The sequence below is a fragment of the Nanorana parkeri genome, unplaced genomic scaffold (genome assembly GCF_000935625.1).
Source record: "Nanorana parkeri isolate BGI_ZX_2015 unplaced genomic scaffold, ASM93562v1 scaffold866, whole genome shotgun sequence".
Classification (NCBI taxonomy): Eukaryota; Metazoa; Chordata; class Amphibia; order Anura; family Dicroglossidae; genus Nanorana; species Nanorana parkeri.
The window spans coordinates 187,740-207,808 of NW_017307134.1; the positions used below are offsets into that span (position 1 = coordinate 187,740).

The window sequence follows — 20,069 nt, forward strand, 5'->3', positions numbered from 1 at the left end:
TGAAGTATACATAAATATATATCTACAATCCAGATTTCCTCCCTATGTAGATACAATAAAAATGTAAACAAATTATTATTTTGAAATTCAAGGGTATTATTTGACAAAATACTGTACATGAATTAGAATTCGGTTTCAACCATGTGGATTCTTTGCTTGGATTTTGAAATAATATCTTAAAATAAAAAGAAGGAAATTCTGATGTCGTACAGTTGTATATGAGAAAGTAATTTGTTTGGATGAAGTACACTGCATGATGTAATGCAGAGTAAAACTGGCATCTGTAATGTACAATATGGCTTTCTTGCAAACAAAACTTGGAAAACGTGTATTATTAGAGAAGAACTCTAGGTTGTAGAAAAATTAACCCTTGCAGTAGGGCTACCCCCACACTGCAAGGGTTAACTGCTAGGGGCAACAAATAAAGAAGAAATCCCCACTCTAATCCTTGGCTGGCTAGACTGGTCCCTGCAGCTTCTTCTTTCCCAGGTTCAGGTGGTCAAAGCCCCACTTATTTCATCACATCTAATACAGTCCATTTTCCTGAATTAGATGTGAGGTCACCAAGAGACGTAGCACAGCCGGAGCAGAGGGGTTAAGGGGTAAGCTGCCACTGCCGCAGGACTGAGGATCAGGTGAGTATTTCTTTATTTGAGCCCCTAGAAAAAAACTAGCAGTTAACCATGGCAGTGCAGGGGTAGACCCACTGCAAGGGTTCATTTTTGTACAGCCTACAGTTTCGTCTTTAAGGAAAGACAGCTTAGCCATAACTTATCCCTTAGCAATTTTAAAGGGTTTCCACTTTTTTTTCTTGCTAAACAGCTCTGTGATCATCACTGCTCAGAGTTGCTCGGCTTTATCTGTTATGGCACAATATTAAAGTGACACTACAGACAAACTGATAAATACACAGCTAAAATAAATCTAAGTTTTTCCTTTTCACTTTCAAAGCATTTGTAATTCTGTACTGCGAATTTTGTAATTTACAAATTTTTTCCACACTGTACAGCCAGACAAGTGACACACATAGTTCCTGTTTTAGCAATTTATCTTCCTATTGATTTAGCAATCCTGGTTCAAACAATTTCACCAGACAGGAAGTGAGGGGAAATATGTAATAGGCATACAGACAGAAACTAAAATCTGGCAAAGTTTATAGCCTTTTCCTACTTGAGAAAAGTAAATCAGTTATATTTTTGTCTGTGTTGCCACTCTAAGCCCTGGTTCACACCTAGGCATTTCTGAGCAGTTCAAAAAGTGCTTTTAACTGCCCAACACAAGCAATCCCATGATTTTCAATTGCCCTGGTTCACACCTGAGCAGAAAAACGTCTGGTAGGAAAACGCCAGACGTCTGAAAAGATACAGGAGATTTTCCTCCCCATAGACTTCATTGGAAATGCCCAAAAACGCACAACAGAAGCATGTTGCACATTTTCAAAATGGCAAACACACTCGTCAACTCATAACAAGCTTTCAAGCAAGGTGGACATGAAAGGGCTTTATACAGTACAACAGCATGCAGTTCACAATGCCGTTGTTATGTGCGGGGTCCCTTGCGTGTCCCTGTGCCTTTAAGCAGGTTGGGCTGCCTCCTGGCGAACCTACACCCAATTTTATCTTTTGCTACATGTGCTCTCATAAGTTAGAGTTAGGACCACACTACACAGAGGGGCCTTGACGAGGCAGTGCGGCTTTCACATTTTCTGCAGAAGACGTGTATCTAAAACCTCTATTTATAACCATAGCGGTTTGACAGGTTTTTTTTGCATGCTGGCTGGTGAGTGTGCTGGGAAACTTTTTGCTGTTGTACTGTAAAGTCCTTCCATGTGCACCTTGGTTGAAAGCTGGTTATGAGTTGATGAGTGTGTTTGTCATTTGTTTTACTTGACTGATTTGGTGCAGTGACACACTGAGGGTCTTAGCTGACAGTTGTGATGTGCAGGGTCCCTTGTGTGTCCCTTGGCCTTTAAGGAGGTTGGGCTGCCTCCTGCCAAACCTACACCCCATTTTATCTTTTGCTACATATGCTCCAAGATGGAAACTCTCATAGGTTAGAGTTAGGACCGCACTAAACAGAGGGGCCTTGACGAGGCAGTGCGGCTTTCACATATTCTGCAGAAGACATGTATCTAAAACCTGTTTTTAACCTTAGCGGTTAGACAGGTTTTTTTTTGCATGCTGGCTGGTGAGTGTGCTGGGAAACGTTTTGCTGTTGTTCCTTATAATAGGGGCACATGGCACCAGTACTCGTACTCGATACCGAAAAACCGGTATCGGTGCATCCCTAATTTTTTTGGTTTTTTTTCTCCATAAACATGGACTGTGACTTTTTCTGTTGCTATATTTGCGGCCAGGATCAGTAGTAACAGGGTGCCAAAATATTTAGATAATTATTTTTTCATTAAGGACAGATGTTTAAAATGTGATTGATCTTGGGTCTCTCTATTACTTTTTTTGTCAATGTGTTCCCTGCTCACAGTTGTTCTAATCTCCATTCACACTACATACAGCATAAATACAGTCACACACCATTTAACAAAAAACATGCCACACGACCCAACTTTCACCCTGAAGTGCTAAAAGATCTAACACAAATGTTGGCGAGCAGTGCTGCACAAGTGTAACAAATACATTGAAGTACACCCAATTTAATTTCAACCTCTCCAACTCACACACTAAACAGCCTTCATTATTTACCACCACTGCAATTTAATCAGTAGATTATGTGTTATATTAACATTGAATACATCAAGACTTAAAAACGGACAATATTTTTTCTTTATAAGTGCCAAAATTAGGAGAGTACTCATAATGTACATAAATTACTCATTCACTGTGCCCTGGGACACTTGCTCTTTTTTTTGCCAGCAAGAGAAGTCTGCATTCTTTTTACATTAGGAAAGTATACAACGTGGCAGGAGTAGTGAAAAAGCATCTGTTTGCTAGTAACTTCGAGTGGAAATACTAGAAAATGATAAACTTATTCCATGATTTCCAGTTTACACCCTCCATTACAATTCAGTTCAATGTGATTATCCTGTGTCATATTACTGAAGAATATGAAGGGCACGTTTTCCAGCCTGCAAAACTGCAAGGCCCAGACACAGAGAAGGCAAATTAATTAGATGTACACTGTGACTACAATCACTGGAAGGTCATTGCGGTAAGATAAGAATGCCATCTCAAGATGTTGCTTCCTAGATGAGGAAGAAAGCAATTTTGGAGGTTACCATCTGATTCCTCAGTATAGTGATGCTTCTGGTCCTCAATATTAGATAGTTCCCACTGGACCCACATTTGCCTGTATTAGAGTATATGCACAGTTCACCTATTGTCTATACTTGGACCAGTTAAAGGATACAGCATACCTAATGCTTCTACACTAGGCAGAAATTAGAAACACCCATGCACCTCTAAATTAGTCATGTTTTAGTACAACATACGTGTTATTTATTTATTCCTCTAAAGCAGGGGTGTCAAACTCAATTTAATCGTGGGCCGCATCAACATTATGGTTGTCCTCAAAGGGCCTGTAAGACTATATAAATGTATCTAATCTTCATCATACTTGCCTCTGCATTTGATTATCACTGGCTTTAGTAATAACTTAATACCTAGATCTGAAAGTAGAAGTCTAGGAAATGGCCTGGTGTGCCAGGTTCGGCCCCTGGGCCTTGAGTTTGACACATGTGCTCTAAAGGAAATCACAGTCCTAATGTCTCCTTTTTCTTGGGTTGACCATAATCCATATGATCTAGAGCTCCTACGACCATTTTTTATGTACTGTGGTAACAAACCATGGTGAAGCAACACAATTGTAGAGGTAATCCAAAGTTTCCTGTGTGTGTTTGTAAAGATAGAAATACTTTTTCCTTAAAGAATTTGTATAGTTATTACTCTAATTTACCCACAAACCTTCACTTCATTTTCCCCTTCTAGAGCATATGCCAGCATTATTTTTTTCTTTTGCCTTGTTTCTATAGCAAGAAATACTTTTTTTTACTCCCTGTGACATCACTAGTCTTTTAAAATTCTTGCAGGGGCAATCGCTGTCCTATGCACAACCCCAGAACTACATCCTCCAAGAGACATTTCCCTACACACACTGTGTGGGTAGGCTCTTAAGAGTAAAGGCAGTAACATTGTTTTGTAGTCCAGCAAGGGGTAACAATACTGCTTGGGTTTTCTGTGGAGCAGATGCAGCATTGTCAGCCTGGATTTCTCATTTGATTTCTGGAAAACCAACAGGTTATTTTCTGTACTTACAGGGTCTTTAAATAACTAAAACATGAAGGAATGTGCATGTATTGCATATTTGTTGGTTGTTTTTGTTTGTATGCCCAGAAATACACTTTAAATAGGTCAACTGTTTTAGCAAACACAGGAGCTACAGGTTGCAGGTTAACATTATACCATCTGTTCATTTGTTCTTTAAAAAATTCCTACAATTTTCCTGGGTCTCTGTATCGGAATGTACTGAAGATCATTTTTTTACATTTCTGCAGACATAAACATTGCTAAGAAGACAAGGTTGAACTTCCTGTAACCTGGTTCTGCTATTAGATTTTTATTGTGTAAAGCAAGTGACTGTGATGATACATTAACACCCTCCACAGATGAATATTTGATCACATCCGAGAAAACAAGCACATTCAAGGATTAGCTGGAAAGAATAAGAACAGACAGGAAGGCCAAGGAAAATGTGGGAAAATAATAAACTATGAAATGCCTTACATATACAAACAGTTCTTCAAATCCCTCTCCACATATATTTTACCAAATGTGCTGTTTTATTTTTATTTTTTCACTGTGTGGCTGTCAGTGTACCATTTATAACCCGTTTGACATCAAGTTTAGTTTTTTAGTTTCTTAAATACCCTATGCTCAGACAGATGTCTCACAGAGCTATTCCAACCACACACAACTATATAGTTCCCAAAATGTCATCCTGACAGATGGTGAGTTCTAATACATCAAGTAGTATAAATTTACTATACCTTACACAACTAAAAATAACTCATCCGGTTCCAAAATAAAATTTCTTTGCATTCAACCAGTATGACATAACCAAATGTACATTGCATAAAATTAGGAGCTTACTCCTTTATTAAAGTATCTGAAATCAGAACTGCCTGTATTGCGACATCACAACCAATAAAATGTAATCCACACTGCAACGCTGGAAAGTTGGAGAAAGCCATGACATTAAATAGGTTAATAAGGATGCAGGGCTGTATCTATGGTAAACATGACAAAACTAAAATTGCTCCCTTGTCCAAATATACACACTAGAGCAGGTGGGCCTGCAAAGTTGGTGCAGAATAAGGAATGTACAACACATTGTGCAGTATGAGGTAGTGCAAAATATAACACGTACAACAAGGTGTATAGATGAGGCAGCATGGACTAGGAATCGTACAGCATGGCATACAAAACAAGGTGGTGTGGAATAGGGAACGTACAGCATGGCATTACGGATGAGGCAGTGTGGAATAGGGAAGAACAACATTGCATACAGAATAGGGCAATGTGGAATAGGAAATGTACAGCACGGCATATCAAATGAGACATTGTGGAATAAGGAACATACAGCATGGCATATAGAATGAGGCAGCGTGGAATAGTGCATTTTGGATTGCTGGGCCTCCAGGGTGTCCCTGTACCTTTAAGGAGGGGTGGGCTCCCCCCAGGCATACCTGCATTCAATTTATTAACTGCTTAAATATGCTCCAATATGGAGACTCACAAACGTTAGAGTTAGGACCACACTACACAGAGGGGCCTTGACGAGGCAGTGTGGTTTCCATATATTTTTTGCAAAAAGCTTTGCAACTAAAATCTCTGTTTTTAATGCATACTGTTAGACAGGGCAAATGTGTTGTGTTGCAGGCTAGTTGGTAAGTGTGCTGGTAAATTTCTGTGTTTTGTAGTGTGGAATAGGGAACGCACAGCATTGCATATACAGTAGTATGAGGCGGTGTAAAACAACGAATGAACAACATGGCATATATAATGAGGTAGTATAGAATAGGGAACATACAGCATGACATAAAGAATTAGGCAGTGTGGAAAGAGGAACATACAGCATGGAATTTGGAGTGTATTCGAAGATATTTTTGTACCTTAATATAATGATCCCAGCTCCATTCAGATATGGCGGAACTGCAATGGATTGCAGTAACAGCATAGCCAATCAGTCCCCCAATAAGTGTCCCAAGGATGAAAAGAGGTATGTGCCTCTTTAGTTATATTGTGCTCCATTCAGACTCCCATCAGCACAGACCCACATAGCTTGCAGTGATGCCAAACAAACCCAATTGGTCCCCTGGCCCCAGGCATGAGGAGAGGTGTTTCCCTTTTTTAGTTAAGCTGTGCCCCATTGAGACCTCGTGTCAGCACGGACCCAAAGCCATTGCAGTGAAAGACAGCTCAGCCAATCACTGCTGTTGCTTTTAAACAAGCAGCTAGTTAATAGGAATGTCTACAATATCCACTTGCTCTGCTGGGCTCTGCATTAGATAAGTCATGAGTCACAGCCTGCCTAAGGAAGTGAGTAGTGTAACTTTCCCTGCCCCAACTCTTCGTGTACACGTGACAGCAGTGAGCAGCTGTGCTGTCTGTCACTGCGGGTCTGCACTGATGGGAGGGCTGAATGGGACACAGCTTAAATAAAGGGGGAAAGACCGCCACTGTCCCTGAGTGGTATGGCGCCCCTCTTAAGTGGCACCAATGGTATGGGTCCTGCCATACCTTAAATGCGCCACTCTAGGAGGGAAAACTAACAGTCTTTTGTGATTTTGTTCAGACTATCGTAAGTGAGCCTTTTAATGTGGCACAGCTTTTCTGTTTTGTATTTTTTTTATCATGTATGTGTATCACTTTCTCTATAGAATGCATTTTGGGACTGCAGCCAACTGCTTTACTTATTTAAAACTCATAAGGGTGCTTGGTGTCATTAGTATGGGTAACAATAGGTGTTTATTTTGTAACTTATGAATCCTAATGATTTTAAAACATATTCTCAAGCTACAGTCTGATCACATTTCATTATGCAGCCAAGAGCTGGAATGCAATATTTTTAAGAAACTGGTCTAGTACAGTATAGTTGCTGAAGATGGTCATATGGAGAGGGTGTGAATTCAGCTTGTTTTTTTAAGGAGTGTACACAGATTGAGTTAAATTAGTCATAGTGATAGTGAATACCTCTCTGGTGTAGTAAAATTGAGTGAAATATGCTGCAGGATCACAGTAGGTCCCAGCAACATGCAACTTATTTGCGATTTGGCTGATGTGTTTTCATCCTTAGTCTAGAGAAACTGTGCAATAATGACCACAGTGAGAAAAGTACATGACCAGCAATTAATTCTAAAACTGTATTTATAATATGATTCAAATATGATTACACTTATTCTTTAGACATCCCCACTACGCACATGTACAAACATGACATAAAATGTTATAAAAAAACACACATAAAAGAAAAAGAAACCCCCCCCATAAACTTACTTTACACTGCAGCTTCTAAATGTGTTGCCAAGGTGAGCGTAATGTCACAGGCCTTCTGGTGAGATCCTGGGAGCGTGGGTAGTCTTGTAAAGTAGCCACAGCTCTAAGCTCCCTCCCATTATGGACTAGAATCTCACGTTTTGTTTACTAATTTGTACTGAGATTGTAGTCTATCAGAGGAGTGAGTTCAGAGTGGTGACTACTTTACAACACATACTGGGACTATGGGGAAGAAAAGTAGCCACCCTTCAGAAGGAAGGGCAGTGTCAGCATGAATTCAGAAATGAGGATCTAAAGCTGAGTGATACACAAACAAGCTACATTTTTTTTAATAGTTAAGAACTTGAATGCATTTTTAAGATTTAACTCCTGTGTTTAGTGCCACTTTAGGATAGAAGCTAGAATTAAAATTAGGATTAATCTTTACAGTAAAAAAATAAATATTAGGTGAAAGGATAAGGTTATAGTGAAGGTAGGGGTTACATGACCGGTGTGTTAAGAGTTAGTTTGTTTTTCGGTGTGAGGTTGAGTTTTAGTTTTTGAGTGATTGTAGGGTTAAGTATCAGGGGCATGTTATGGTTTAGGGATATTCTACAGGTCAGGAACATTTGTGAAAACATTGTATACAAGTTATTTAGACATTAGTAATTTCTGATGGAAATTACTAATGTCTTCAGATTAGCACTAGTTGACATTGAAAATCCAAGGGCAAGAACTAAAAGCAAAAAGCAAGGTACTATTTATTGTCCATGTTATTTGTGAAATCTGTATCTTCAGTTTTGTTTTAGCTGAATCTATATATGCAGTTTTTGCCTCGTGTTCTCTTGCTTAAAAAACTGTATCAAGTTATTCATTAATGTCCTTAGGCTTGCAATTACAAATGGAAATACTACAAGCCATTTCCCAAGTGTTCAGTGTATACAATAACTTTCTATTTTTATTGTAATATTCATTTGGGGAGCAGGAGAATTGGGTACCTTAAATGGATTGCTTTATTAATTTCTGATTTAGAAAGGTATGGCATTATCAATATATATAATGAACAGTGAAAGTGCGACAATATGTGACATAGGGAAATGCAGCAAAGGTTTCTAAGAGCAAGGACCATTTCAGGAACACACTTAACCAAGTTATTAAGATTATTTGTCTACTTCTTAGGTTTGAAAAACAAACACCTTTCAAAACTAGAAAAATATTGCACTGTTCTACTTGAAAAGGAAATATTCTATTGACAATACTAATATAATAGGGTGATTTTACACAAAAAAATGCTAATCCTGAAATTATTCTTGATTTCTAATTGCATTTAAATGGTAAATACCCAAAAAAAAACTTGGTTTCTCTTCTTCTGGATTGGTGGTGTGCAGTCCTCAATATAGCCCTGTACAAACGTTCTGATATATATTCTATATATATATAAAATTACTTATTTAGTAAAGCAGAACCTACATTTTGCAAAGTAACAGCTTCATACCTTGTGTTTGGTTTCAAATTTTCAATGGGGAAATTAGTCCCTCCTGCTGTCCTTGTTGACCACTTATTCTTTAAATAATCATCGTAAGATGCACTGTAAACCAAATATCCTGCCAAATGAAAAATATATTATGGTTATATATTGATTTAGCTAATTAGCTAATGTATTATTAATGCAACATATATAAATAAACTAATATTCAGTTTTAGACAAATATTACTCTTGAAGAGGTACAGTTTGTTTTCATGGTAGCAGGCAATGAAAATGGATTAACCCAGCTCTACATTTTATATGTGAAATGCTGGATAAATCACTACAATTGTAAGTATAATGTAAAGTGGTGGTAATTTTGTTCCTTAATTTACATGCATTTGAAATCAACTTTGTTTATACTTTTTGTGATTACTTGAACAGGGTGATATCTTCTAAAAGCCTCACCCCCAATACCCCTATTGTTTAGGATTTTCGAAATTTTAGGATTCCACAAATAGAAAAAATTTCAAAAGTGGTTTGGTTTATATAAATGTAGCCAGTTTTGTTGAGGGATTATATACACAATGTTTATAAAACTCCTCATATCTTAAAACCAGCACATCACTTATAAGTCTTCTTTCTATTGGCTCATAAAGTATATTACATATATAAGAGTCAAATGTATTCTGATCCATTAAGAAAACACATGTTTTGTAGGAGGTTTTTTTATAGTCCAAATCAGAAGAGCAACCTAGGGTGATAACATTGCTCCTCAGTGCAGTGAGTGAGCATTGTCAATCTTATGTTTATTAACAAACCTTTCTGTACGCCTTACTCATCATCAAAATTATACCTCCACTAGATATCCTGGAATATTTAATCCCACACCTAACTTTACAAACTTGAACAAAATCTGAGATTGCTTCACTACCAAATCTACTCTCTGAACACAATGTTAAATCTTTTGACTTCCTCCACTACTATTAACTGAATACCATAACTATTTACAGATTCACCATTCTCTACGCAGTAAACTTTACATCAGCTGAACTTTATCTAAACCTTTCGATCTCTCATTTCCTTAACACAACTCCTCCCATCATGCTAAGGGTGTATCCCTATTTTACATCAACATCTTAAACAACACATAATTCAAGAAAACATCCACAATACTCAAATGGGAACTAGAACTAGGAAAGTGATTTCCAAAAAGCTCTTGGGAAAAAATACCAGACATTCTATACAGCAGTGGTTCTCAACCTTTCTAGGGCCAGGACTCCTTGGTAACATTTGCCAAGTTGTGGTGACCTCCAAAGTTATTATTTTATTTATTCTGTGTGCCCATATTATCAAGGAGTGCGTTGCGGATCATGACCCACCACCGGCTTCCTGATTGCCTGGGAAGCCGGTGTTCTATCGAAGGAACACCGACTTCACTTCCCAAGGCTGCCTGGCTTCCTGATCGATCAGGAAGCCAGGCGGCGGGTCATGACTTGCCGCCCGGCTTCCTGATTAGTTAGGAAGCCAGGCTGCCTAGCAACAAGTGAAGCCGGCTTCCTAAGCAATCAGGGAGCCGGGAGGTGGATCATAACCCACCACTCGGCTTCCTGATTGTAAAGGAAGTGGGCTCCATGCTCCCTTGGTACTTCCGGTCAGAGGGAGAAATGTTTTCACTTAACTTTATTGTTATCACACAGGAGCTAATAGGCACTTGTGTGATAGCATTTGGTGGTTCTCTTTATTGAACCTATCACCTCCAGTACAGGAGTTCTAGCACAGCACTATGCGTGAACTCCTGTGATAACTTAGATGGGTAGGCTGTGTGTACAGTGTTCCTGTCTCAGTGTAAACACAGAGCAGAGCAGAGAATGGAAGTTCTCCGCTCTGCTCCCTGCTCTCCATCCTGAAGCAATTTTCCCTGGTCCTGGGTCCCCCAGATGTTTGGGCTGAAGCAGGGCTAAATGTAGAAAAAAAAACACTTGCCTGCTGTCAGCTCCTACCTGGCCATGGCTGCTGCAGAGACATCTGATGGCCGGCCGGAGAACTGACACTGCTGCGCTAGGAGGAGGCTGAGGAGCCTCTCACCTAGCACAGCAGAAGGCACGCAGCGACCCACTCAACGGGGGGTTGCGACCCACAGGTTGAGAACTGCTGCTTTACAGCAATCTGATGTATTAATCATTGAGATCTCCCCCAGAGAGTACTCTACAGGTGGTATTTTACACCATACAAATTATCAAATTTCTATCCCTCACGCTCATGATAATGCTGGAGACAATGTGGATGCATGGGATCCCTATCTCACATAGTCTGGTACTGTAGGTCACTACATTCCTACTGGAACCTGATCTTTAAATTTATCTCTGAAGTAGTTGAAATCCTGATTTACCCTTCCCCTGAGTTAGTCCTCCTACATTTAGGGATAGATTTCTGTACCCTGTCAGAACAGCTTTTGTACACATATTGGTAGCTGTTAAACTTAATATAACTAAACCATGGAATTCACCCAACCCCCTAATACATTGGACATACTACACAACCACAACTTTTACTGTTCAATGGAAAAAAATGTTTGCCACAACTACTCCAAATTCCAACACCAATGGCCTTGATGGCTAAATAATCCCATATGCAATCCTTCTGTTTGAGAACATGAACTTCTCATGTAGAATATAGACTGCTATCTGTTTTCTTATTATATGTTATTTTATATGTTTCACCCATTTTCAACAACCCTATTATTCAATTTTAACCCCCATCTTCCAATCCCTACCCCCATCGCACTGTTCCATCCATTGCATACTTAAACTAGCAATGCCTATTGGGAAATTAACTTTCTTTCCCACAATATAAAAGTTTTTATAGATGTAGACAATCGTTGAATGATATTCCAATGTAAAAAAGGTATTAGCATGATGGTTACATATCTTACTCTTACATTCAGATTAAGAATATACAAATACTATCTGTAAACTATAATCATTTCCTAATTGCTGCACAGACTGCCATGAATGCCATTTTGGAAATAGCTAATATAAATAAATACTAGTAATATCGTAAGTAAAATAAATGAATGTATAAGTGATTGCCTAATATCTTTAGGAAACAAGGAAGAGTTTGGATGACTCAAGCAATCAAGCATCTGGAAAGTGTTTTGTTACACTGTTCCTGAGCTTTATAGATAGTAAAATAGATGTGAACCTAAACAATGTTTTAAGGCTAGAAGGAAACTAGCACAACTGATGACATGTTTTTCCTTTTAAATGAAGTCCATACTGTGGATGACCTTCTAAAGACTTTACTATTCTTGTGATCTATAAAAGGTAACTTCTGATGCTTTCATATTGCTGAAACTTAAATGGGAGCCAGACAACCAGTCTGACATACAGTAAAATAGCTGGAACAAAGCAAAAAGGCATACTAACAAATACTCTATATACAGAGATATGATAAAAGTCTTCAGCCTTGGTGTAGAGGCAACACAAAAAAAGATATTTTGGTTTGTTGGGTAAAGCTGTGCAAAAAGTAGCACAATGTAGCAATGCTTAGCATTCAATCAGTTAACTTTAGTTACACCAATTAAAAAAAAGAATTCTTCTGCTATGATTTACTAAACATTGCACATCTCTCTGTATAAATTTACTAAAAATATGATGTGGAGGTCAAAAGATCTAACCACCAAGTGATCACTTCAACTCAACCAATCACTTTTTCTCTTAAGATCACTTGGCTTTGGGAGTAGCCTCATGGCTCTCAGAGAAATACACTTGTTTGTTAATTTTTCTTAACTGTAGTTGACCAGATTAGATGGCAATCAGGGCCGGATTTACTCTCCCTGCCACCCCAAGGCCGGGTTCCACAATACGCCATCCCTCTGCACTCTGCCGCCCGAGGCCGGGCCTCGGTGGCCTTGTGGGAAATCCGGGCCTGACGGCAATGATCTCATATTAGTGAATATTATAATGAATAATTCCGTGTTTGTTAGCTGTATTCCTGCTTTGTTGTTACTCTACATAGTTACATAAGCTTGTACTAACAGATCTAAATATTCAATTGCAGTATCAGCCAAATGAGACAAGCCATACTGATTGGGCAACATATAATGCATTCATTCCATAGTATCTTAATTTCAAGCTACACGTGTAAATACAACAAGATATGCTTCAGCAAATTCATGTGGATCAGCTTCTATGTTGACTAAATTTCCTCTCCAACCAATGTATTAGCCACAATCATAGACATGTGCTTCACATCTGGACTTGTTCCAGGTTCCATCTGCAGTAGCTGTAAACAATCTCTGTAACAACTGTGACCCGTTACCATCAAAACAGATGTTTGACAGTTGTGTGTTTTTATTCTCTTTATCATTTACTTTTGTGTTGCACTGAGAGTTTCAATTCACTCAAAGAACTTTGTTATATGAAAAAGTAGTATAACATGTACTACAAACATTATTTCACACTTGAAAATTATTTTTACAATGTTTCAACATAAATTGTGGGGTGCACTCACTGCTGTGGTGTGTGTATTTTTTTAAAATAACTATTTGCAATGGTTTTTGTGTTCAAAGAACCTTGTTATAAGACAATGTAGGATAAGATATAGTGCAAACACTATTTTTCATTTGAGAATTGGTGTTACATAAAAACAAAATAAAAACCTAATCCACACAGCATAAGGCTCCATTCACACAGAAGCGGTTGTCCGTGCGTATTCGATCGTACGAATGTGCACAGAACCGCTCTAAACATAAAAAACAATGCATTTTAATGTGCATTGTTCAGGCTATTGTGGGACTGTGCAGTACAAAACTGCGCGGTAAACGCAAATGCTACATGTGAATGGAGGCTAAAGCACATCTCCTCTGCTGGGTATTCTTCACTGTGACCCTTCCGCTGACAATATACTGATACGAAGAAAGTCATGACTCCGGCAAGCATAATGAAAGTAGCATTTTATTTTACTGCAAAAGCAATGTTGTAGCGTGCATTATGATGTTGTTTTTACAGTTGTGAAAAAAAGTGATTTTACTGTTCTTTGCTGCCAGAGCGTCAACCTTCTTCTTATCACAATAGTTCACCATAAACTATAGGATGCTCTTATTGCTGTGACAATATGCTCTGCCCCTGTCTCAGTGACTCTTTGGTGACTAAGTATATCTAAAGTCAAAAGCTTTTTTTGTTTAACTTATAAAGTAGGGAATGGTAAAAACCCATGTCATATTTTCTTGCTGTCTGTTTCTATTTGGGAAGATCTTTCTTAATTTCCTATGCTGGAGACACGACTGGAAATTGTATCTGTAAAAAAATAAGTCAAGGCAGCTGGACTTTTTTTAAAGACGTTTCACTGGTCATCTGACCAGCTTTCTAAATTCAGAATGACTTGTACAAAAATTCTCTGGGAATAAATATGGTGAATGTTGCTCCAATCCACATAATCTGTTAATTACAACCAGGTGTTGATTGCATTTGCATAATTGAAGCTAGGAGGTGTTATTAACCTGCCCAGAGAGAAGTGTCGAAACAGCATTGTATGTGGCCTTTTTCATACCTCTTTTAAACCAATCCTCCTCCCGGTCTAGGATCCCTACTTGACTCTCTTCAAAGGAGTGACCTTTTTCCTTTAAATGTAGGTATACTGCTGAATCATGACCAGAGGGTTTGGCTCTATGCTGTGCCATACGCTGGTGTAGCTGCTGTTTTGTTTCACCGACATACAATTCCGAGCACTCCTCACTGTGCTGGACTGCATACACAATGTTGTTCATCTTGTGTTTTGGCGTTGGATCTTTTGGGTGAACCAGTTGTTGCCTTAGTGTATTGCTGGGTTTAAAGCAGACATGGATGTGATGTTTTTTAAAAACCCTTCCGAGTTTCTCAGACACCCCAGCTACATATGTGATGACCAAATTCTTCCGTTTGTCATGCTTTTCACCCTCATTGGTACATGCGGACATTGTGTTTGTTGTGGGTACTATTTTATCTTGATAGACAATGTAGTATGCTGCTACTCCTCCGCTGTGCGTCCCGCCTTCCCGACACTGCATTGTCTGTGAACCCCCCCCCAGCAGCAACAGCAGCCACCCTGATTAGCACCCCATGGTATGTGCACCCACTTGGGTGGGGGATGTGGAGAGGGTGAGTTTGTCTGCTGCACATCAGTAAAGAGGAGGGGGGGTGAGGGGGTGGGGTTCAGATGCTGGTATTCGGTAAAGCGGGTACATGGGTAGATTGCGGGGGTGCAGAGGTTGGTGGGCAGAGAAGAGGGAACATGAGAGAACAGATGTGCCATCTTCTGATTGTTCTGTGGCCATTTTATAAAAGAGTTTTCTCCGGGGGGGGGGGGTTGTCAAGTAGCCTAGGGCGCAAAATAGTCTAGCACTGGCCTTGTCTGCCGGTCACAACTGTCCCGGCGCCAACTGCTGTATTCTCCAGTTCTGGCGTTGTGAGCCATATCTTTTTAAGTACAATCAGTTTGTTTTTACTTATTATTGAATAAATGGATCTTCACATGTTGGCTGTGCTCTGTGTTATGTATTCCATTTACATGCACTGTGGGAACCCCTGATCCCTCTGAGGAGCAGCCCCTACGAGTGTGAAAGATCTGCCATTGCTGGAGGATTACAGAAGCTACCATTAGCACCAAATAAAGACTAAACTCAATTCTGTGTGTTCATATAGATTTTGAATAATTATCTGCAATGTTTTGGCATCAAGGGTAGGTGCAAGACACAAACTAATTAACGACCATGAAGTTATTTCCTTCCCTGACCTACAATCTAAATATAACTTGCTCTCTAATGAAATATTTAGATACCTCTAAATTAAGCATTTTTTCCAATCACAAATAAAATTCCCAATAGCCTCTTTTCAAATGACACCCTTCGAAAGAACTTGCATCCAAGACCCCCACACTCCAGGTCTAATCTCACAACTATATTCCTCCTTAGTGACTGGTAAGGGCCCGCCTCAACATGTGTATATGGACAGCTGGCATTATTCTGACTCCGATTGTTGTGATAGCGATATATCCCTTGCTGAGACCTCTATGCCTGGCCTGTATAAGCAGATATGCTCACTGCGGACAATCCTTGTAAGATAGCTGAACTCACCAATACCGATTCATTCAAAAGGGTGCATTATTCTGAACATCAAGGTTACAGCAGATGGATGGAACAGCAGTTGAATGGTTATAGTATTGTGCGGTCAAAAGATGATGCCTTTCCTAGCGTACTGTGCAGAATACGCGTGTCCTAGTTACATGTGGCCTGTTCGCTGTGGCCATGACACAGGAAGTACTGAACTCAGGAAGAAGGGTGGGGCATTACATACAAAGGAAATGTGTCATCATATGAGGAAAGGATTACAGAAAAACAGGTGTGTTATCCCGAAAGGCCACTAGATGGCAGCATATGCACTTACATATAGAATGGCCATAGGAAATGGTACAAAGAAAACAATCTATATAAATTCTATCTACTAACAATGCTAATATTAACTGAGGCTATGCGTCTTATATTCTATGCCCCATTGGGGCGGCACAGGCATACTGACCTTAACTTCTCGCTTGACGAGGACACCTGGTCCCAAATATGGGAAAAACACCAAGTCCTGTTCTAAAAATGCTCTGACCCTTGAAGCTAATTACATGGTACTTCTCCGTTGGTACAGGGTGCCCATCCAATTGGCTCATTTTATGCCATCTCATGACGGCCTCTGCACCAGAGGTTGCCGTGGCAGTGCAACATATCTCCACATGTGGTGGTCATGCCTGATAGTTACCGCCTTCTGGGTATATAAGATCATCTCCATACTAATGGGTAGGCATATACCACCTATCCCTCAGGAACCTCTTATCAATGTTAGACCAGTGGGTCTTACTACCTTACTATTTAAGCTAATGCTACATGTACTGTCAGCGGCCAAACGCATGACAGTACGTGTCATGCGCTCTGCCCGTCCCTACACTTTCCTTCCCCCTTCTTATTCACAGTTACCTTTTTTCTCCTTCTCTTTTCCCTACTTTTCTACTGGATCTCCTGTTCTTTTTTAATTCAATATGTCTACCTGGTAGACACCTACTGGTGTCTCCTTTTCATGTTTGAACACTGCGGGATCAACTGTTTAAACAGCTGACCCATCCTTGTTATTCTTTTTTATAATATCACATGCTGTTCTGTGCTAATACCAGATATTTATGTACCAATGTCACATGTTTTTATGTAAATGATAAAAACCCAATAAAACTATTTGAAAAGAAAAAAAAAGAGTAGATGCAAGTTTCTCCATAGTACCATTCTAATTTTTTAGGGCAGCTTTATATTGTGTACTTTATTAGGAAAATACCTAAAATACCATAAAGTAGCTTTTACAGTAGGAAAAATTGCTGGCAGGCTTAGCAAGCTGGCAAATAGAGGTGCCTGTACATACCTTCAGGCGTCTCCAAGTCCTGCTATTATACTTGAAAGCCAGAATGTTCTGAAGGTAACAGCTTCTGTACTTAATGGTTGTGTGGAAACTTTTGTTCTTATTCTCCCACACACCAGCCTATGAGACAGCCTATTACATATTGGTGCAACAGTGAACTTAAAGGCTGCTGACACATCCAGGTTTTGTTTCCCCTAGTGATAGAGTTACTTTAAAAGTGCCACACTGATATATCAATTTACATTGATTTTGTTTTATTTGATTTTCATTTGTGATTATTTTCATTTAAATCTTTATGTGTTTGTTTTCAGGCTTCTTTTAAATGCAGTCATAATTGGAATTTTTTCCAGAGACTGCCATACTTAAAGTGTATTTGCACTTTTGCAGCCAAATTGAGATAACATGTATTTTATCATTGTTACATGTTCCCATTTATATAGCATAAGTTAAAAAAAAATAATTAAAAAAAACCCTTCTTGCAGTTTAAATTTGCTTTTTCTTGGGTTAAAATGTTTTGGATTCTTAAGGGTTAACATTTCTACTTGCTTCTACTTGCTACTTAAAAGTCTGGCTTCTCCATTGATTGTTAATAAAGTTAATGAGAAAAACACAATGATCACATTTCAGTCCTACGTCTTTCTATAAGGATAGATCACTGTAAAGGTGCTGAGAAAAAACTGGATTCAGCAATGTTGCCTACTGCAACAAAACATCTTAAATGTAAGAAATATAAATAAAAAAACATTTTTCGGTATGCAGTGTAAACAGGAACACATAACAAGCATATAGAGGGTTTTTTTCAAATGTGCCTGCAAAAGTGGGAATATGCTTTAGGCTGTGCAGCCACAGAGGATAGGAAGGAGGCATTTAGGATGCATCTGTTGTGAACGCACACAACTTTCATAAACAAGGTGAAAGAGAAAAACCTCTCTTATGTACACAGGCAGTGTCAAAATTGCTAACTTCCTGCTTCTGATTCTTCCTCTATTGGGAGCATGAATGTAACATGTGTAAGCAATGTATACATTACATAAGTTTGCTCTACAAACTGCAATTATGGCCTACTAATCTGCTCCAATATCTGGTAAGGAGATCTGGTAAGTTTTAATTTTGAAGCATTTAAAAAAAATTGTGTTAGCAGGTGACTGTTGATGATGTTGTTCTGTGGTTGGGGGGTTGTGCTGGCAGGGAATGGCCCTTCCCGGGGGGTGGGATAATGTTGTACTGAGTTTTTGGCGCTGAGTTGTGCTGAGTTTTCGGGTGGGGGTTTGGGGGCGCAATGCCGGACCGCACAGTAAGCAGCTTTGTCCATCGTCCTGCACAGCTTATTGATATCACCGGTTTCCAGGAGCTCGGCAGGGCGCAGGCCAGAGCATCCCGTTTAGCTCCTGGTAACTGGTGGCGTCAGTGAACTGGAGGAAGCCGCACAGAGTGTCACAGGTTGCTAAGACCTCTTAGCAACCTGGGACACTGTGGTCACCCCCTTGCTGCTCCCACCACCACCTGGCCACCCCCAATGAGATGCCGCTTGAGGCTGCCTCATTATAGCGACAGCCCTTTCCTGCAGCTTGTGTTCAGATCAAACCTAAAGACTTATTCTGTTATGTTTTCTGAATATATTCTATAGTTGTCTTACTGAAAATGTACGTCTGGCCAAAATCAAAAGATATGCAGTACATATCCAGTATTAAAATACATGCTCTTCCCTCTTTGTCTCTTTGAAAACTCTGCAAGTAAAGTATGTCTGTTTATCTACTAGAAATCCTCTGTACTCTTAGCTTTTAGCTGACTACACCTCTGAAGAACTGGAACTCCAAGCAGTGTTGTCAGCCCTGCCCAGTTCTCTTTTGCTGGACTACAAAACACCTATCATCCACCTATTCTAAAAACATGGTGGGGTTCTGTAGCTGAAGGGTAAACTGGTGAGGCCTCCTAACACTGCTTGGGAATTTAGAGCAGTCGAGGAAGAATGCACAGGAAGCTCCCTTGATTTCTGGTTGAATCAATAGGTATTGTTTTGTGTTTGAAGCATTTTCATAGGAATAAAACATGGGAAAATGTGCATGTATTGCAGAGACATACAGCATAAGTTGTTTTATTTTACCCTGACATAAACTTTAAAATGTAATATTTCTAGTACAAGTTTGTAAATGCAATCAACTTACAAATGCATTATGCTTATGACATTGATATGCCAGCAAAGAAAACTAAATTTTCCTACTATATGCTTTTTCATTTTATTTTTATTGAGACCATGTACACATTAGTCTAAAACTACTTGCAACTGCCAATCAGGTCTTGTACAAGCCAAGTTTTGAAATAGTCTTTAGTACCTTGGCAGTTACCCAAAGCAATCCACCTTTCCCAAAGTACATTTTACAGAGCTGACTTATTTCCATAGTGATAGTAAATAATAATAAATTCAGGTTTTGGAGGATAATAAAGTACTGCACATCCAACAGAAAAAATAATCCATTCACAAAATGAAAAAAAATGACTGATGTTGGCAACAATCCATTCAGCCATGTTTTACCATAATATTCCAAATACATAAGTGAAAAAAGCATAGAAAATATCCTTTAGGGAGACAAAGTTATAGAATTTGTTATGCAAAATAAAGTTACGGTAATTATACGGTAATTAAAGTTACGGCAAATATTTTCCTTGAAGCAGATTCAGGCATAGTGC

The 20,069-nt window shown here is 39.1% G+C and overlaps 1 protein-coding gene across 1 annotated transcript in view; it reads right to left on the minus strand.

Annotated features, from left to right (window-relative positions):
• Window positions 1-20,069, minus strand: part of FNDC1 (fibronectin type III domain containing 1) — a 138,179-nt gene that overhangs the window by 10,189 nt on the left and 107,921 nt on the right. Inside the window, 2 exon segments of the mRNA XM_018565606.1 lie at window positions 101-175; window positions 8,983-9,091. Of these exon segments, the coding sequence (XP_018421108.1) occupies window positions 101-175; window positions 8,983-9,091 (184 nt within the window).